Raw genomic sequence first — 21081 nt, forward strand, 5'->3', positions numbered from 1 at the left:
ATTATGTTTTTTTGTGTTTCTTTTCGAAACTCCAGCTACAGCTCTCATTTTATAGCGGTTGCTTATGAATTATGTTATAATTTGATTTAAAATAATGCCAATAAAATAAGAAAAATTAGAATAATTTTTGAAAATATCATTTGATTTTGAAAGGTGTAGCAAAGCACACCGGGTCTGCTAGTATTCAATAAATCAGACGAACGTTGTGAAGCTTTGAACGTAGTTGAGTCCATTTTCGTGCTTTGAATTGATATTCATTATGTAAAAATCGATCGATACAGAATTTCAATGACACAAAATTTTATGTTGGTAGAACATATGTATAATAAAAAATGCTCAATACTGGGCAAATGAGATCAAATAACACTTCACTCTGATGGCTCCGGTTAAATTCAGCGGCAGATTTGACTTCTGAGCAAATTTCATGTGTGAAAAATGCCATTCCAGACTCTCAAACCGGCACACAGTGGTCTGACCAATCGATGGTCAAAACTTCTTCAAATCAAATATTACTGGTTTGAAGTCTTCTGAAAAGTTGTTCATCTGACTAAAATCTTTAATTTTATGTAACATTTTTTTCGTATAGATGTTGTGAAATTTGATCTAGATAACTTTGTTTAGCAGATTCTCCTTATCAACTTGAAGGCTACTCAGTCAATCGGCGTGAAAATTATCATGTACCTAAGGGTTTTAAGGACCCTTAAAAAGTTAAATGATGTTTTAAGATCCCTCCCCTCACAAGAATGGGGAGCTCCAATACAAATGTCACCTGAATATCTACAAAACTCTAATTAAATTAATCAAATTTATAATGTTTATGGATCCAAATTTGACAAGAGAGAAATGCATATTATATTAACGCTAGTTTGAAACCCATCCCTTTTCTGGAAGACGGAGATTTTATGAAAATAATACAAAATTTCTTCACCAAGCAACCAGAAAAGGTCTCACAACTGGTAGGAACTTGACAAGGAACAAATCAAGCAAATTGAAAAAATTGAACCAAATTTGACCTCTGAGGATTTAGGGGTACTACAAATCGTCTATTATGATGGCTTAAAATTTATTCCAACTATGAAACGAATGCTTCCATACAAATAAAATATAAAACTTATGTATAAATCGAGAATAAAAAAAAGTTCGGATAAATAAGCTATAAACTTATATTGGAACCTTACATAAGTAGCTAATGGATCAAGTAGGCTGTTACTAAATATGACAGCAAAAAACATAGTTGCATTGTTTTTTTTTAATATCCAAACATTCAGTGTGTAAATAATTTCTATTTTATTTTTAAGTTAAACTAGAAGATCTTGTTTTTTCCTTTTGAATGAATGTTGTAGAAACAATTTATAGAAAGAAATGCTGAATAATAAATTGAGTAAGTGAACAGATCTGGCCGAAAAGGATTTAAGAAGGTTAAAGAAAGTTTATATTCTAAAGAGTCTTATCTGCTTGTACATATGTATTTGCTTTTAAAAACTGAAATAGTATTATCAAAATAACTAAGAGTAAAATAAGTTAAAAAAAAATTAATGAGCTGAATTTCAAATTCGATTGAGTTCAAGTTTCTCTGACAAAAACATGTTTCACTAAAACGTGAATAACTTTTGATTTGGCCAAAAGTGGCAACTAGTTTTTTTGTTGGATAGCCGAGACTTCCATTTAAATGTTTGAGTAGGAATGAGAGTGGGGTAACATGTTTTCCAGATGGCCGAATAAATATGATGAAAATTCGTTATTTTTTAACGTTATACGTTTATGCTCGTAAACAAAAATAACGATTTTTTTTAATTCTTCAACCTCAGATAAATAAATTTCATATTGTTCTGAACACATCCATGCTAATTTTTTTTTTATTTCTTCAAGAAATAAAATTTTAGTGGAGTGTTGAAAACACTTTTTTGTTTTTGAAACAGCATCAAACCCCAACTTCATCTACGTAGAAAATTGTATGAAACAACGAATTTTAAGATTTGTTTGACAGATTTGTGATCGGTGTAATGTTCAGTTTCTAAAAAGAATAAATTTATGATGAATTATCGAAATAGAATTTTCTATTTAAAAACACGGGTATCTGAACTTTTCTAATTCCGTGGTTAAATTAATGGGAATCTTTCGATTGCTTTGATTCAGTAGAATTATTCATCCAAATAGGCTCACAACACATAGAGGAACATGCCCTATTATGTGCCACCTAAGCGAATCGCTGATTTTCTATGTATTCCACGTACAAGTTGTGTTAAAAATGGGTGCAATCGTTGAAATAAATTGTTTTCTACAAATGCCTATGATTTTTTATTACTCAAATTGCTATAGTTGCTTCAAAAACTTGATTTTTAAAAACCTTATTCAAAACCACAGAACAAAACTGTGTTGCAAATATGCGCCGCCGTGTATTCAATACGCGCCTAGCAGCCGAACACACCCGAAAGCAGCCGAAGACCGAAAACACACCAATATTTACAGACACTTTGAATGAAAATAAAATCAAAATGGACTAATCAAAATTTAAAAAAAAAGTAGATTTTTTGGGCGTAATTAACGCTCAAAATAAGGTTTTAGACTTTTGTTCATTTTCAATGAAAATTGGCCTTTTTAAAAAATTAATGCTATTTTCAGCCTACTACGATTGGCGCGTTATAACGAGCGCATGGGCCGTGATAAAACATACCTATAAAAAGCATACCATAGCGAGTTCGGTATAATTTTTTAGCATCAAATCGTAGTTTAGATTCTCCTCTATCGATGTGTCAGAAAATATTGTCTTATTCGTTTTTCTCTGCTTGGTGACACCTTATTGAAAGTGTTTTAAAATTTAGATCGAAATGAAGAAAAACCTAAATTGTGAAATTATCACGACACAGGAGCATTTTAAGGAAAAATTCATACTTGCCATGACCAATCACAGCATTTAGAACAAATTGGTAATATTTTGCAGGCTTAAAATGCTTCAGATTCTTCAAAACAAGGGTGGCGCGTATTAGCCACATGGGGCGTTATATGAACTTTTCCCCTATTAGAGATTTGTCGACTGTTTTGATGGATTCTCGCACTTTTCATCGAATACCTTTCAGAACAAGTTCACTGGTGTTGGGAAAAAGTGGTAGAAATTTCGACACTCACGGCACATTTTGAAAATTTTGCCATGCAATAACATTTTCAAGATCTGTGGACTTCTAGTTTTTTTACAACACGTGTTGTATTTTCGCATGCTGTGATGCAAAAATAGCTATATTTCTATCACATACGGCTGAAATAGAAACAGTGTTGTAAAAAAATACAACGCCCCAAGATCTTGAAAACATTTTTGTATGGTAATATTTTCAAAATGTCAAAATTTCTACCACTTTTTCCCAACACCAGTGAACTTGCTCTCATCGATTTCTGAACAGAGGAAATATCAAAAACATCAAGAACTTTTTTCTTGTTTTCAAAGCTACATAGCTTGCCAAATCATCAACTTGCCTACCTGGAGCTTTACTTTTACGTTTTCGCTGAGACGAAGTTACCTTCAATTTTCGTATTTAAAGAAAATAATAATTAAAAAATATGAACGCTTATGAATGCTTATGCACTTTTGAAGCTTATGATTTTAACGATAACGGAATTGTATCTTGTACTCCAACATTCATTGATAACATACTTGCCCCATGTTCCCCATTTAAACAGTTTAACCGCAACGCAACCCTTTGATAGTTTTGCTACTTCCAACAGAACCTATCGCAGAGTATTTTTTTCAACTTGACACACCACAAACAACACACAATGAAAGAACAATTGTAGAAGTGTGAACAGTTGAACTTTAACTGACTCTCATAAATGCAACTTTAGTTGGTAAGATCCTAATTCTGTACTTTGCCTGACTTCATTGGATCAATTTCCATTTGCAAACTGAGCAAATTATTTTCAATTATGCTACGATAAATGAATCTTTACGGTGGATGAATGAATGATGCGATTGACAATTCGATTTTCGGAACTACAACCAACAGTGAGTAGATACATATCAGTGCATCTGCATAAACACTACCAATTAATCTTATGCACATTCTCATGAATAAATAACTCAATAAACAGCTGAAATTGATTATTCATGCCACCAATTGCGGGCATTGGGCAATAATTGTGCTGGACACGATTTATAGCGGGCACATTAACCGTCTGGTTCGTAAGTGGAGCACTTGGAGTTTCAAACTTGCTGGAGTTTGAGTGATATACCAAAAAATTGTGGATATTTTTTCGAGATGGATTCTGACCAACCTATACACCCACAAAAACCCACGACTTTTTTCGATCGTGTAAAGACATTCATTAACATATTCTTTTCTCATGGAGCGATCCATGGAATTACTTTCTTGGGAAACACAATGTTACATATTATAGAAAAGTAAGAAATTGAGGTACTTAAACATTCTATTTATAAAAACTTGCCATTCTTCGCAGATTGTTCTGGATCATTCTCATTGGTGGAGCATTATATTTTTCGACGACCCTAAGTTTGGAATCTTGGGAACGGTTTCGAACGAAAAGTACTGTGGTAACGATCGAAAAAGATCACTACTATTGGAACATTTCGATGCCAAGTTTGACGATATGCCCAATGAGACGACTCAATACTACAATGTTCGACGACTATTGTGAGTAAGTAGATTGGGTATCATCAGAACATATATTTTCTGTGTCTTTTCTATCATTTTATCGTGCAATTTTGGTTATTTCAAGTGAAACTCATTTTGAAAAAATATTTTCATAAGTCTTAGTGTACTACATAAGTTCAAACCAAAATGACGTCAATAATGAAAATATTGCCCAACATTGGATATTCCAAAGCATCAGAACTTGATTCTTGCACAACTTTGATACGTGGGAGGTTAAAGCGCCCCGCTTAAAGTTAACAATCACCAAGGCCAGAAAGATAAAGTTAATAACTCGAATGCAAATTTAGCGGGGCTCTCTGGTAGCGCGACAGCCGGTAGCGATCGTTATTTTCTCCGTTCAGTCGAATGATTTTTTTTTCTCTCTGCTCCGATGGATGTCCTTCTGTTCGTAACTTGCGCCAGTCGTAAATTTTTCGACCATTTCAAAGAGCACCGGAAAATTTCACAATCCTCCCACTCAATTGTTCTCGGTCAAAAGGGAACAACATTATCTACGGTAGTCGGTGCAGTTGTCGGAATTTTCAGCAAGTAACTTTAAAATATCGTGGGATTTTGGTGAAGTCACTTTTTATCATTAAATATTGCTCTGAATTTTTTATACTTAAAGATTATTTTTAGTGAGTTGACTCGGTGTGCTTTGCTACACCTTCTAAATTTGATGGAAATTTAACAAAAGAGATTACTTCTTGTTTTCTTAAATGTGTTTGTCTGTTTTCAAAATTTGTTCTCCAATCATTGTTTTGTACCTAAAATTAAGACTCTGTATTTATTTATTCATAAGTTTCTAAATCCTGCCACAATAAGTTTTTTTACTTGTATAAAATTCCAACCCCCAAGCCAAATTTAAATTTATTTGCTTGATCACTCCAAGTCATTTTAAAATAAAATTATGAGAGTCCCCATGATTACTAATTAAGAAAACGTTTCTCGTACACCAACCCCTTCTATGCCAAATTTGCTCGATCATTTCTCAAATTATTAAAAAAAAGTATTGGTGCACCCCTTCCTCCCCAAGCTCCTCACTGAAAAGAAAGAAGGAGTCTGAATTCTTATTTTCATATACTTTCCTATGACAAATTTGACCCCATTTGCTTAAAATGTTATCGAGTTGGGCGAAAAAAGTATTTCCATTTTTATCCTATCATTAGAGAGCCCTGAATAAGCATAGAAACATTTCTCCATCCCAAAAACCCTTTCCTATCAAAGTTGGTTTCTTTCGTATGACTAATTTTATATATATGTAACAAAAATTTATGAGGCTCTCGTCTCCTCTTCCTATCTCACTCAATGGAAGAAAGGAAGGGTCCCAAATAATTATAGAAACATTACTCGTATCAAAATACAATCCCATATCAAATTCGGTGTTTTTCGACTGATTAACTCTGGACATCTTTAAAAAAAATTGTGGTGGCCCCCTCTTCTCTTCATATTTGTTGACTGGGATCAGGGAGAGGACTCAAACAACCATAGAGTCTTTTGCCATACCAAAATATCCTCCCATGTCAAATTTAGTTCCATTTGCTCGATTATTTTACCAGTCATAGAAAAAATTGAATGGGAACCCCCTCCTCTTTTATGTTTCTCTAATGAAAGGTGGGAAGAGCTTCAAACCTTCGAACATTTCGTTCACTCAAATACCTTCGCATACTAAATTTAATTCCTCTCGCTCGATCAGTTATCGAGTTTTGCAGAAATTATATAGCCCCCCTCCCCTTTCTATCCTCCCAATGGTAATCTGTAGGAGTTTTATACAATCATAGAATCTTTTCCTATATTCAAATATCCTCCCAAAGCAATTTGGTTCCATGTGCTCGAATAGTTTTCGATCTTTGCAAAAAAATGTATGAACGCGCCCTCCCACTTTAAATCTCTCCACTGGAGTCTAGGGAGAGTCTCAAATATTTAATCATTAAAACATTTCCCGTTTCCAAATCTGGTTCCATTTGCTTGACTAATTCTCAAGTTATGTTAAAAAATTTAAGAGAGCCCCCCCTCTCCCTTCCTTTTTCCCTTCTGGAAAAAAGAGGGATACCAAATATTCAAAGAAATATTTCTCGTAACCAAATCCTCTCTCATGCCGAATTTGGTATCATTTTTCTCAAGTTATACAAACATTCCGTATTTGCTTTGGAGACCCCCCTCTCCCCTTCCAGTAAGAGGAAGGTATCTCAAACTATAATAGAAACCTTCTCCGGCCTCAAAAGCCAAACCCTTACAAGTTTCAAGAAAATCGTATCAGTATTCTCCGAGTCTATGGGGAACAGACAGACTGACAGACAGAAATCCATTCAATGGAATATTAAGGTTGGTTCAACAAAACAAGATTACTCGGCAGTTGATGGGTAGAATATAATGGCAGTTGATTTTGAAGAAAGGCTTAATTAACAAATCCAAGACATGATAAATGTTCGAATACATTGTAGGAAAAGATCATAAAAGATCATCAATCTTAAGTTGCATAAATATACGAATAAATAAAATGAATAAGAAAGAGAGTAATCTCCATTTTTTTGAAAGAATTATTTAAACTGAACTTCAATAGTCAAATCAGCCATGTTTTTTTCGAACGGAATCTACGGATCACGCAGAAACCGCAATCGAACATTTTCTAACAAAAAAAAAAGTGCGGTTTGTGATCGCAGAAATATGGCTGCAGGCTGTAGTCAAGCATTGTCGTTATTTATGTATCACTAGTACTAAAAAGAATTTTAGAGGGTGGTGAACTGTTAAACCTTTTTTCCTCAGCGAGATTTCAAAAAGAAGAAGCAGTCTAGCGAAAATATTGGCGTTGGTTGTAGTTTGTTCAATCAATGTAGATTTTCAAGCGGTTAGTTCTGCGTTAAACTTTCCAACTGTTCTAAGTGGTTTTGTGGCAAAGGTAAGATAGCTGAAGAAGAGTTGCAAAGTGAAACAGGGTTCTTGAATAGAGAATTCCTAGCGTATTGGAAGCAGTGGTCGGAAAATCGCTCAAGAAAAGCAATCAGGAATGGTTTCTAGCTAGAATGATGCTACCTCCGAGTGCTGTGATACGCACGTGGTAAAAGTACCCATTGAATATACATATGTCGAAAATCAACACTAACTTGATACAAGAAGATATACCATGCCCCACCGGAGGCTTCCGTTGCTATTCGTCACGTGGCTAATCGACGGTGATCGACATACTTGGTGATACATTTTGAACGTCGCTCCCTCAATCATTCCCGAACGTCTATCCTCGCATCATTGTTGATAATGCTCGTTATTGATAGACGATCATTAATGTTTCAAAAGGAAAAATCTGAATAAATACCAGGACCAAATGTTCAAAAAAGCTGTAGCACATGCTGGACAGTTCATTGCGGTTACCTAGTCATGATTTTGTCCTTCTAGGCAAAACGAAAAATAAAAAATCATCTGATAGCCTACATAGATCGCTCAGAACTGATACATATCAGTTATGATTCTAAAGGTTGAAAGTCGTTAGGGGAAGGAAATCAGCATCGAGACGTTCGTTGCTGATAGTCTGCGTCCTTTTTTACCTCATCATGTATCGCAAAAGTGTTTCAAATACAGAAGCGTCGTTGTCATGCATGATTGTTTGTATGATTTGGTTGAAGAAGGAAATTTGACTGCTTTGATTTTTTGGCTCTGAATGTAGTCAAGCATGGCTCAGTGAAAATGATAGATTTTCGGAAGCATGATTGGAAGCAAATCTAGGGTCTCGATACGACGTGAAATCTTCTGCTGCTTACGATTCAATTTCGAATCACCCAAGAAGATAGCGGCAGAAGTCTCCAACCTACAGTTTCATACTTGATTCCGATTGGATACTTGATACCGATTGGAGTCTCCCTACGTTCAGAGACCTTTACGTTTGCATTGAAATCCATTTTAAGCCTTTTGTCAATGCCCAAGCATAGACTGTTCTAGACGCTATCGATAAAGTAGATATTGATATGGTCTTCAATAGTCCTGGAAGTTTCCAGATTTCACGCGGAAAATAATTGAACTGTTCGAGCAACGGTATTGTTGCAGGCGCGGGTAGGCAAAACGCTGATTTTGTGAGCAAGTGCTACAACTGCATAGGCAAATATTTATTAATGTTTGTTTATAAAGAGTATTAGATTCTACGTACAATATTCAGTGTTTGCGTATAATTATTCCGAACCTACGCTACAACTTTGATAATTTAGGATGGCTTCTGTAATGTGGTATAAGTATATAAGTGCACATGGATAGGTTAGGAATCCTAGTATGAAATTGTACCTGATTGTAATTCACTGAATTCTTTCATATGATTACGTATTTGGTTTCTATGTAACTATAGTTACCATTTATCGCAAAGCAAATCTAAATAAAATGGAAATGTTAGTATAAATTAATTTCACTTCACCAAATCTATTTTACGCTGTCTACTTGATGAGCTTGCAAAATTGAACAGATCGTAATGGACAGACCTCCGTCGATGTCATACTTTCACGGTCTCTGTCAAAGTCGCTGGTCCTCGTCGTTGTCGTTAGGTGTCTCGGCTGTCGCGGTGTTTTGGCAGTGATTCCAGTTCCAACATGCTCCCCCCCGTAACCATGGCCGACGACACATTAGGCCCATGGATTCCATTATCGACATCTAGCACAGCCAGGTTGGCAACCGACTGTCGAGTAAGCCCCTTATTGGTTTGTATGATAGCCTTACGACCCCGCCCATCTTTTCCATTAATGACCTCAATTACCACACCTCGAACCCAACCATTTCTTCGCCCTTCGTCGACAATAACCACTAAGTTTCCGGATTCAAGCGGTTTTACTTCTTGAAACCATTTAGTACGCCGTGTAATAACTGGTAAGTATTCGCGTACCTAGCGTTTCCAGAAAATGTCAAGTTGAAATTGAATCCCGTTCCATGTGCTCCTGAGTGCGATTTTCGGATCCGTTGGCTCTACGCTCGCTTGTTTTACTCCGTTAGAACTACCCAATAAGAAGTGGTTCGGCGTGAGAGCTTCACTCTGTTCCGTATCTAGTGGCAGGTAAGTGAGCGGTCGAGTGTTAACGATACCCTCGGCATCTACTACTAGTGTGCTCAAACCTTCGTCATCCAGTTTTCTTCCGGCAATTGTGCTAGCCTCCATCGCTGTTTTGACTGAGCGGACCATCCGTTCCCAGCATCCACCCATGTGTGGAGTCCTGGAGGGAATGAAAATCCACTTCGTTGAGATGTTGGTGAACGTTGAAGCCATGTCAGAGTGAATCCTTTGTAACTGCTGTTGTAAAATGTTATCGGCTCCCCGAAAATTCGTTCCGTTATCAGAGTGGATTTCGATAGGTGATCCTCGACGTCCGATAAACCTACGTATCGCCATTATGCACGATTCCGTGCTTAGACTATACACGATTTCAATGTGCACAGCTCTTATCGTCATGCAAGTGAACAGGGCACACCATCGTTTCGCTGAGCTTCTTCCTACTTTGACCAAGAGTGGTCCGAATAAATCAAGTCCAACGTAGCTAAAGGGACGTGTATATGAAGCTAATCGTGCTTCCGGTAACGGGGCCATTCTAGGAAGTTCTGGTCTCTTTTTGTAAATTTTACAATGTTGACAACGTTGAGAGATTTTTTTTACTATTGATCTAATCTGTGAAATGTAGAACGATTGCCTCAACTCGTTTACAACCGTTTCGGAATTACCGTGCAGGTACTTACGATGATAGTAGAGTATGATTAACTCGGTAACATAATGCGATTTCGGCAAGATAACAGGAAATTTAGCTGCATTCGAAACGTTAGTCGCTGCACCGATACGACCGTCAACTCTCATAACTCCATGCTCGTCCAAATATGGGTTCAATTGATAAATCTCACTATTTTTATCAAGGCTCACGTTCTCATTCTCCAGTTTTCGCTTTAAACGCTCATATTCTACGGGATAAGCTTGCCATTGTGCCAGGCGCAGTATTGCATTTTCAGCCGCTTTAAGTTCTTCCTGTAAATGAGGATTACTTATATTGAGTTTGAGGTTTATGAAATGGTATACATATGACATCGTGCGTAATAGTCTTTCCCATTTTGAGAAATTAGTGAATACAAGAATTGGCTGAGGAACAGAAATATTTATGTGCGTGCAGAATGAGATTTTTAATTCCTCAGTTGTTGCCGGCAATTTTCTCGGTTGGGGCCAGTTGATCTCTTCGTCTCGTAAGAAATGAGGTCCTTTGAACCATTCGTTGTTTTGATGAAGCTGTGGTTTCTCACTATATTTGGTTGCTTGATCGGCGATGTTCAATTTCGACGGTACCCAACGCCACTCGGATACGTCCGTGGAAGAGAGAATTTCTCCGACTCGACAGGCCACAAATTGCGTGTATCGACGATGGTCGGACCGGATCCAGGCAAGGACAGTGCTGGAATCAGTCCAGAAGACAACACGTTGCACGGTTACGGTGTGTCCGTCCTCGATAAAGGTTCTAATCCGGGTACCTAAGACAGCTCCTTGAAGTTCTAACCGAGGTATTGACCAGTGCTTTAAGGGGGCAACCTTTGTTTTGGCCATCACTAGCGAACAGGAAAATCCACCCGAGGAGTCGGGAACACGGAAATAGCCAGCTGCGGCATACGCGTCTTCACTAGCGTCAACGAAAATATGTAACTCTAGCTGCTTGTAATGCGTTCGGGTAACTCCTTCAAAGTAGCATCGGGGTATACGAAGATTTGAAATAAGAGGAATTTGATCAGTCCATTGTTGCCACTTGTCGAAACATCGATCGTCTATTTTTTCATCCCATTTTATCCCGGATCGCCAAATATCTTGGAGAAGTACCTTTCCGTGGAGTATGAAGGCTGCCAGAAGTCCCAAGGGATCAAAAAAGCTCATTAAGCATCTTAGAACTTGACGTTTTGTTGGTTTTTCCCCGAATGAAATTATTTCTTGAAATTCAACGGGAAGTGTTGTAGAGAAACTCAACGAATCGCTCACAGAGGTCCAATGCATTCCAAGGACACGATCGAAATTATTGTTATCAAGATCCAAATTCTTTGTTTGATGTATTGAACTTGTTCCCAAATCATTGAGAACTTGTGTGCTGTTTGAAATCCAACCCCGGATATCGAATCCACCATTCGAGTGTATCATTCGAATTTCTTGAGAGACCCTAGCTGCCTCTTCCGGCGTTTCGAAGCTGTCAGCGTAATCGTCAACATAATGACCCTTGACTATTCCCTCTACAGCCCGTGGATAGTTTTCTTTAAATTCAAGTGCATTTTTGTTTTTAATGTACTGTGCGGATGCCGGAGAACAAGTGGAACCAAAGGTTGCCACATCCATTACAAAGATTTCCGGTGTTTGGTTAGGATCTTTTCGCCATAAGAAGCGTTGCGCTTGTTTATCCTCTGGAAGGATTCTCACCTGATGAAACATTTCTGAGATATCCGCCGAAACAGCCACTGGGAATTGCCTGAAGCGGAATAGTATCCAAGGTAAGGGAGGAAGTTCATCAGGGCCCTTCAAAAGCATTGCATTAAGTGAAATTCCATCCACTGTGGCTGAGGCATCCCAAATCATTCGGATCTTTTCTGGTTTTCTAGGGTTAATGGCAACCCCCAGGGGCAGATACCATACTCGACGTGGATCTGTGTCCTCGAGTTCCGCTTTCGTAACTCGATGGGCATATCCTTTAATTTGATATTCATCTAGTTGCTTTTGAAGATTAATCCGTAGCTCTGGAGATTTATTCAGTTTTCGTTGAAGGCACTCTTCTCTTTTGGCGGCCATCGGGTAGCTGTCGGGGAGCTCAAAATTATCGAACCGCCATAATAATCCTGTTTGAAACCTGTCACAGATTCTAGTAGTTGTTTGTTCCAACAGTAGACGAGCCCTGCTGTCTTCCTTAGACTCTAATGCAACTAGCGGAGAAACCCCCACATCTTCTTTCGCAAAATAGTTCTTAACCAAGTCGTGAAGATTTTTATCGCTCGAGCAATCACACGCGTGACAGTTTATGAAAGAGACGGGTGTTTCAGCAGGTTGATCATTCAACTTCTCACACGCCATGCCACCGTAGACACACCAACCTAATCTGGTTTTTGCTGCAGTGGGATCCTCCCTGAGACCTTCCTTAATGCGTAACGGAACGGTCAAATGAAGATTGTTTACGCCTATCAGTATTCGAGGAACAGCGTTGTAGTAGCTAGCAACAGGTAGGCCTTTAAGATGTCGATATTGTGCTGCTAAACCTTTGTAGTTGAGGGACTGTCGGGGTAACGAAAGATCCTTTACAGTGCGGGTATCCTTTAAATTCATTTTGAGAGAGCTTGGTCCTGATATTGTCAAATCGACCACTTTGGAATTAAGCTCTGTACGTGTCACGTTTCCGGTCCAGCGCATACACAGTACTTGGGATGTGCCTTCGACACCAAGCTCGTTTACAAGAGTCTGTTGATACACAGTACTTGGGATGTGCCTTCGACACCAAGCTCGTTTACAAGAGTCTCTTCCACTAGGGTAAGCGACGAGCCTTCGTCTATGAACGCAAAGGTTGTCAATGATTTTCCATTAGCATAAACAGTCACGGGGAGAATTCGAAAAAGGAAGCACCTATCGATGTCGTAGTGGGTATGATTTTCACCCGAAGCCGGCGTTCTATTTATTTTTGAATTTTGAGTGCTAACATTGGCAGACCGATTGCAGGAACAAGGCGGAGGGGTTGTGGCTGAACGGACGGAATGGAGCAGAGAGTGATGTCGATGGGTACATCCATTGATTCCACAACGGTTATTGCTGCGGCAGGATCTTTTTCCGTGTTTGTATAAGCAATTTCGACATACTCCTTCAGTTTCGATAAATTTCCAACGCTCATCAATGTCGAGTGATTTGAATCTTTCACATTCAGATAATCGATGATTTTTGCTGCAAGCAGGACAAACTCTACCCACAGGAGTGTACTCAACCGGAGTGTTTGATTCAGAATGGGTGTGTATACTAACGTTCTTAGTGTGTGATTTTTCACCATTGTACAAAGTAACGCGACTAGCCGATCTTACTAAACCAGTCATAAAGGTACTGAAGTTCCGCAAATTAACGTCGACAATATCAGCACTAAAGTTCGCCCACTCTAATTTCAAATGTGCCGGTAGCCGATCAACAAGTTCCATAAGTAAAGATGGGTTTGAAAGGTGGTTCTGTTGATTCGCCGCTTCCATATGGGCACACAAACCTTTGACGGCTAAGCCATAATCAATCAAAGTTTCTAATTTTTCCGGTTTGGGGGCTGGAATCGAACGGATTTTTTCCAACAAGGATTTTAATAAAATTTCCGGACGACCATAAAGAATACGGAGCGTCTCTATCACGTCAGGTACACACTCTGGAAGTAATAAGCTACTTCGCACAGCTTCCAACGCCCCACCTTTCAGACATCTTTGTAAGCGAATAAGATTGTCTGTAGAGCTATATCCGCAAGCGAGAGTAGAGTTAGTAAAACTACTTATGAATATGGGCCAGTCGGATGCATTACCATCAAATATGGGAAGGTCACGAGCCATAAGCTGTCGAGCGGCTAGTTGTGAGGGGGTAGGTTGATATGAGGTCAATGGATTGGTAAATATGACTTGTTCGTTAGGGCCCAAACCGAGCTGTTTTAAAAGAGGTTCGAGGGCACTACTTTCATGGGGTCCTGATGCTTGTCCATCAGAGGGTAATAATGAAACGGGCTCACCTGGATTTTGATGACTTGGGGGCACATGAGGCACTGCTACATTTGTTGGTTCCGTTACCTCTGGATAAAACTGCTGTATCTGTTGACGTTGGAAGATTTGTTGTTGATGCGGCTCGTGATGTTGATGTTGTTGCAAAACGGTGTAGGACATTGTACCTCTAGCTGGATACGATTTAATCACACGTGATGAAGGAATCGGGGAGTGCAACGAATTCGTTTCATTCACGATGGCCAGTGGTGTTTTCGTTGGTACTGTGTGTGTACCTCTTGAATACGAGGCAATCGAAGAAAAAGCAGTGGACGAAACAATCGTTTTTACCTGGTTCTGGAAGACAGGTAATGATTCGAATGGCTTCTCGGAAAACGCTGGTATAGCCTGCTCTAACGATTTCGGATCCTGGATTATTGATGCGCTTTTTCCAGTCACAACAGACTTCCATTGAGGGAAGTTTCCCACAGTCAATGAATTTTGATCGACGACTGGTTTCTGGACTGATTTTTTGTTCGTCGATTGTTTTGACGTTTCAACTTGTTTGGGAAGCGTGTTGCTAATTTCATCGTTTTTTTCGGGACTCGCTGCATTCTCAACCCATTTTTCAATCATTTGGTGTTTTTCTGATTGACTTATTTTACTGCATACACTGCGTTCTTCATCTATAGCATCGCATTCTTCTTGAAGAAGCTCGAATTTTTTTTTACTGTACTTTTTTTCAGCCAGAATGGATTCGAGTTTAGCCTGCAGTTTCAATTCGCGGGCCTGTTGCTCCAGAGCGCGCTCCTCTTCAAGCTGCTGCAACTGGAGTTGGATGCGATTGCTTCGTACACTTGAGCCGAGAGAACGGATACTGCCTGCTGGAACTATTGGAAGGCACTTTCTGCAGTTCCATGGGCGGTGTTCGACCGATCCTGTGACTCCGGCACACGTTTGGTGCCACCAATCGTTACAGGTATCGCACTGGACGAGATCGCTGGCGGAGTTAGGTTTATCGCACGCCACACACCAATGCTCCTGTGATTCCTGACGAGTGGGATTTGGCGGTGTTCGGAGCATCGTGTCGGTTGAATATTTTGTAGTTTGTTGCAGGCGCGGGTAGGCAAAACGCTGATTTTGTGAGCAAGTGCTACAACTGCATAGGCAAATATTTATTAATGTTTGTTTATAAAGAGTATTAGATTCTACGTACAATATTCAGTGTTTGCGTATAATTATTCCGAACCTACGCTACAACTTTGATAATTTAGGATGGCTTCTGTAATGTGGTATAAGTATATAAGTGCACATGGATAGGTTAGGAATCCTAGTATGAAATTGTACCTGATTGTAATTCACTGAATTCTTTCATATGATTACGTATTTGGTTTCTATGTAACTATAGTTACCATTTATCGCAAAGCAAATCTAAATAAAATGGAAATGTTAGTATAAATTAATTTCACTTCACCAAATCTATTTTACGCTGTCTACTTGATGAGCTTGCAAAATTGAACAGATCGTAATGGACAGACCTCCGTCGATGTCATACTTTCACGGTCTCTGTCAAAGTCGCTGGTCCTCGTCGTTGTCGTTAGGTGTCTCGGCTGTCGCGGTGTTTTGGCAGTGATTCCAGTTCCAACAGGTATCGAATAGCATTGGCCTAAGACTACTTTTTCCTTCAGAAACGCCTAAGGACATGTTATTAATTGTCTTGCTCCATTTTTTCCATAAAGACTTTTTAGGTTCCTTTAAGTATGTCAAATCCATTGAGTTAGCCAATGATCCCAATTTTCATCAACCACTAGAATATACGGAACTTTCCCAAAATCCTTAGACTACGATGGTTCAAAAGTACGAATGGGTCAAAAGAACTTTTCAAATTAAAAAAAAAAAACGAGGAATAAAATTCAAACTCTGACATGGATCAATAGTGCTTTTGAGGAGTACATTCAGACACAAATTATCCAAAAAAGGGGATAATGATTTGTTTTCGCATTAATAATGTAATATTTGAAAAAATCGGTAAACGCATTATGGCAAAACAAACTCTTGTTTTCAATAGAAGTGTTATTTTAGTAGTTTAAAACTACAATCATATCTCTAAGAAAGGATTTTCATTATTCAATCTCTGCTTTCCACAAACTATTATTTGTGGAGTTTCCCTGACAGCATTCGCAATTTTGCCTCTTTGATAAGGTAAAAATACGTTTCGAGAGTACACTAACAGATGACAGATCTACTCCAGTGACAGCATGTAGATATTCGCACATATTTGGCTCAGAATTTGCACACTATTGGCTTTAAGAAGCTTTATGCCGAATGACATTGTATTGCCAGGCATAAGCACTGCGTAGGGGAGAAGCGGGTTGTTATTTCATTGAAAATGATAGAAACTGATAACTTTAATACGACGAAGCTGAAATTTTGCAGAAATCTATGTCTTTCATAGGTTTATGGAATAAAACAAAACAAATTTAGGGTGGAGGCAGTTCTTCCATAAGAAAAACTTTATCAATTCTGTTTCGAGATCTCTAATTCTATCTCAATATGGTAATAAGAGTTTAGATTCGATTAACCTGATATTTTAGGATACAGGCATTTCACAAACATGATGAGGGCATCCAAAAAACACTCTCTTATTCCACTTTCCAATCATTATCAAACCTTAATGAAAGCTTTGATTTGTTTTACTTTTTAAGTTCATTTGAATAAGAAACAAAAACAATACAAGATTTTGTTCGAGATCTCGAGTCTCTGCCAATGCTGGCATAGCCAATCGTGTAATCTTAGAAGAAGTGCGTTTTATTTCATTGCAGGAACAAAGCTAGCATCAATCGGCATTGAGATTCTGCCACCTCTTTTTTGGGTGTAGTTATATGCTTTCAATGCCATTATCAGACCTACACCCAAAGAAAAGGTTGCCGAATCTCAATGCAAATCGGTGCTTTCTCTATGACATGCTTGCAAATTTTACCAGTACCAGTGCAGTGGGACAGAGACAGAGACAAATGAATGAATTATCACTACGTTGGTAAATATTCAAGGAAATAAAAAAAAAAGGTGAAAAAATCAAGCGGAAGAATGAGCAGCAAATGCAATACTACATTCTAAAATCAGCATGTCAGTTGCGCCGCTCAGCCAATTGTTCAACCTGAACCAGTTGTAGAAGAGGATGCTTATTTACCATACCAATTCCACAGAGATCAGACGTGCAGGCTAGCCCATGGAACTTGTGTAAAAATTCCAACGACCTTTTTGAACCTTTTTTTTGGCAAGGGCACCAGATGTCTCCAAACACACTAAAGAGAACTGTCAGACCGAAAATGAGAGAAAATAATAAACTTTTAGTCAGTTTTGAACAGCTCGTTAGCACAGACCGACAAAAAACACAAAAACAACACAGAACATATCGTGCAACACAAAACCTGGAGTGCTGACACATAAATTTCTGTGTGCGACATTTCGGTTTGGCCCAGCACTTCAATTATGTTGTGTTGCATCATATCAACACGACACAGTTTCCAGTTGTGTCGTGTCGAGAATAACACAGTTATGCTCAGCACGCAACACAGTATTGTTACGATCGAGGCTATTTTTTCACTCGTCGCGCTTGACTGGGCAGCATCTCTCCGCATTTTCAATGACGAAGCTCATTTTGTTGAGGAAGAACCTTGAACGCAAAAGGAAAAAAAAAATCTTTCCAGTTCGGCTGCTGGCAGGTAGGCAACGAAGTGAAGATAAGCTTGCGGGTAGGAGCAACAATGATAATCACATCGTTTCGGGACTGGCACACGAAAACACTGTGTCGACAACTGTGCCGGTTTTTGTGTCGCAGACAGTAGTGTGCTGTGTTGCAGCCGACACGCAACAAAAGTAGATCAACGGATGTGTCGTGTCATCAAATTGTTTTGCACTTACTGTGATGCGTGCTGTTTTCGGTCCCTGCTCGTAGCAGCTAATTGGCATGTTTCTAGAAAAACGTTACTAAAGTTTAGAAGCACATTAAGTCGTATAAAACATCTTAAGAATTCACAGAAAACTGCTGCAAAAGTTATTAAAACAACTTTGAAATTTGTATTTCACATATAGAATATGTTGTTCAGGCTACAAATATTCTAAATGGAAAGAAGTTGCGACTAGTTTATTTCAGTTTTTGTATTCTTTTGTAATAAAACTGTTTGTTTAAATACATTTCGTTTCATACGACGTAATGAAGGCTCACGTGACAAATAATCTTAAAACTTATTCGCTGTTTCCTTCAAACTTGCTAAAAGTACTTCATTTTGAATAATAGGATACAAATGTGATTGGTGAAAGTTATCTGCTTTGAGATGCCTAAAATCAGTACTGCTGGGTGAGACTGATCGTCAAGAATGTTCATTTTCAACTGGATATAAGCGACGCGTCCTCTGTCGATAACTATTCGAGAAGCGTGAAAGTTTTATTTAAAGTTGTCAGTTGTTTTGACAGTAGTACAAAAGTAAAGAAAGTGGAATTTTGCCAAGTTAATAGTAACTCTTATTGCATTTATTTGGCAATAAATTGAAGCCGTCCATTTTACTTAGCCATTTAATTATTTATGAGCTCATATATGATTACGCCTTTTCGAAAACGGAGCGCTTCAAAAGTTAACTTGTAACTTTATGGAGAGATTAATCACCGTAATTTTTGGTTTGTTACTTTAAAGTTTTAACATGTAACTATAGAACGGCACAATAGATGGCACTATTTCAAGTCAGTTTTTAAAATATTTATGTGATGATAGCATTCGAAATTTTACACACTTTTCTGAACTTTCTTTGTTGACCTCGTACGTCTGTGCTCTGTGTTAATTATACCTCGACCAATCGAGGGAAGAATCCCACCAACAAAACAAATGCACAGCGCAGCGTTGCTATGCTATGCGCTCTTTAATGCAATTAAAACAAGAATGCCATTTTTAAGTAGATCCTTATCTATGATTGTACCACAGATCTTCGTTAACTTTGAATGGCTTGTTGAAGAATTAACTAGTAAAATAAATCACAAATCTCTCCAATTCAGAGGTAAACTTTGTTGAAGTTTATAGTTATTACTTCGCTACAATGCTATTTTATAATTGTTATTGCGATATTTGACTCGGATTCTCTGTGTTTAACCATTTACATCATGGGTGGCCAAATCATGACCCGTGGGCCACATGTGGCACGCGTTCAACTTTTTGTGGCCCGCGAAGCTCTTCTTGAAAAAAACATGTTTTGAAAATTTAACGTTTTTCTTGGTCTGGATAAATCATTTGGATAGATATATCTGAATCCACACCAACTTAATTCTAATCAAAGATATGGAAATATCTTTGAATTGATGTAAGTTTAAAAGGTAAAAGTGTACAAAAACTTATATCGAGAAAACAAGCTTTTAAATTGTTGTGTTTGGCCTTTTTCCATACATATTTCAGACACTCGCTATTTTCTTTCAAACGTAAAATTATGCGACTATAATTAAAAAAATCTGAAAAAGTAACAGATTCTAATTTGGAGCATATAGCATCGTTTGGCACTATTTGCTCAAAATTGATAATTTTTGTACTTATACCTGTGCTTATTTCACCCCCCCCCCCCCCCCTTTCCCCCCCTCCCTTTCCGCCCTCAGAGCGCCTCATATACATTTACAAAAAAGATACCGTCGCTGAAAAAAAAACCATTACTATCACAATTTTTTAGTTATCAAAATCGTACGGTATTTTATACATCTATATATATAAAAAGCAATTTCTGTATGTTTATTTGTTTGTTTGTTTGTTTGTTTGTTTGTCCTCTATAGACTCAGCCGTCTTAAGAGCTAGAGAGCTGAAATTTGGCATGGATGCTCAATAGGACCAGGAAGGATGAAAAATGTTTTTAGATTATCGGATGACCCCTTCTGAAGGGGGTCGTCCATAGAAGATTTTGATTTGAAATTCGTTTATTTGGAAGGGTGCCGTGCGCTATACCGATTAAGCACCCTCGTCCATAGAAGAGAAATATTGTTTTCGCGATATGGACGTTACTTTTCGTCGGATCGTGTTGAAAATTTGCACATGAGTGTTTTGAAATACAAGCAATCGATTTCAGGTGTCAAATTTTGTGTAAGGGCCAAAGGGGTCGTCCATATTAACTGTTCGCTGTTTTGGCGATATTGACGTTATTATACATCGTATTCAGATGAAAATTGGTACACGATAGTATTGAGCAGACTTGTAAACCATCGACATTTTCTCTGACAGTCGCACAGCCTGCTTTTATCAGTTTCATTGTTCGTGCCATCAAACGAATGCGACCGAAAACTTGCCGAACAGTCGACTACCATCAAACGAAACGACATTCATTCTTCTTTGTGTGATTGTCGAACGAAATTTCGTGTCTTGGTACACGAGAGGGATAATTTGATGGTCAAACGACCATAATTCCCGACAGTTTACGACATCGCCTATCTCTTTCACGCAGCAGAACTTACAGACTCAATAAGCAAATGCAATCTTTTCTATTCACTTCCTCCTGTTGAAAAAAAAATTCGCCACTCTGCAGCCTCTGCAGCGCCGGGTGATGTTTGGATGTGTTGGTCGAACAATGTGGAATGATTATCGCGATTATCTACGCAAGAGGGATGATAGTCAAACGACTAACCACACCAAAGATCAAAATTTCATTTGACATTTTTTTGCTCTCCGATCAAACGATTGCGCTCTCCACGATTGTCAAGAACGATGTGTGGTGGTTGTCTCCGGAAAAATTCAAACGAT

The 21081-nt window shown here is 38.3% G+C and overlaps 1 protein-coding gene across 1 annotated transcript in view; it reads left to right on the forward strand.

Annotated features, from left to right (window-relative positions):
* The first annotated feature begins 4247 nt into the window (after nucleotides 1-4247).
* Nucleotides 4248-21081, forward strand: part of LOC129742059 (uncharacterized) — a 75823-nt gene continuing 58989 nt past the window's right edge. The window contains 2 exon segments of the mRNA XM_055733906.1: nucleotides 4248-4390; nucleotides 4447-4644. Coding sequence (XP_055589881.1) covers nucleotides 4248-4390; nucleotides 4447-4644 — 341 coding nt within the window.

This window comes from Uranotaenia lowii, chromosome 2 (genome assembly GCF_029784155.1).
Source record: "Uranotaenia lowii strain MFRU-FL chromosome 2, ASM2978415v1, whole genome shotgun sequence".
Classification (NCBI taxonomy): Eukaryota; Metazoa; Arthropoda; class Insecta; order Diptera; family Culicidae; genus Uranotaenia; species Uranotaenia lowii.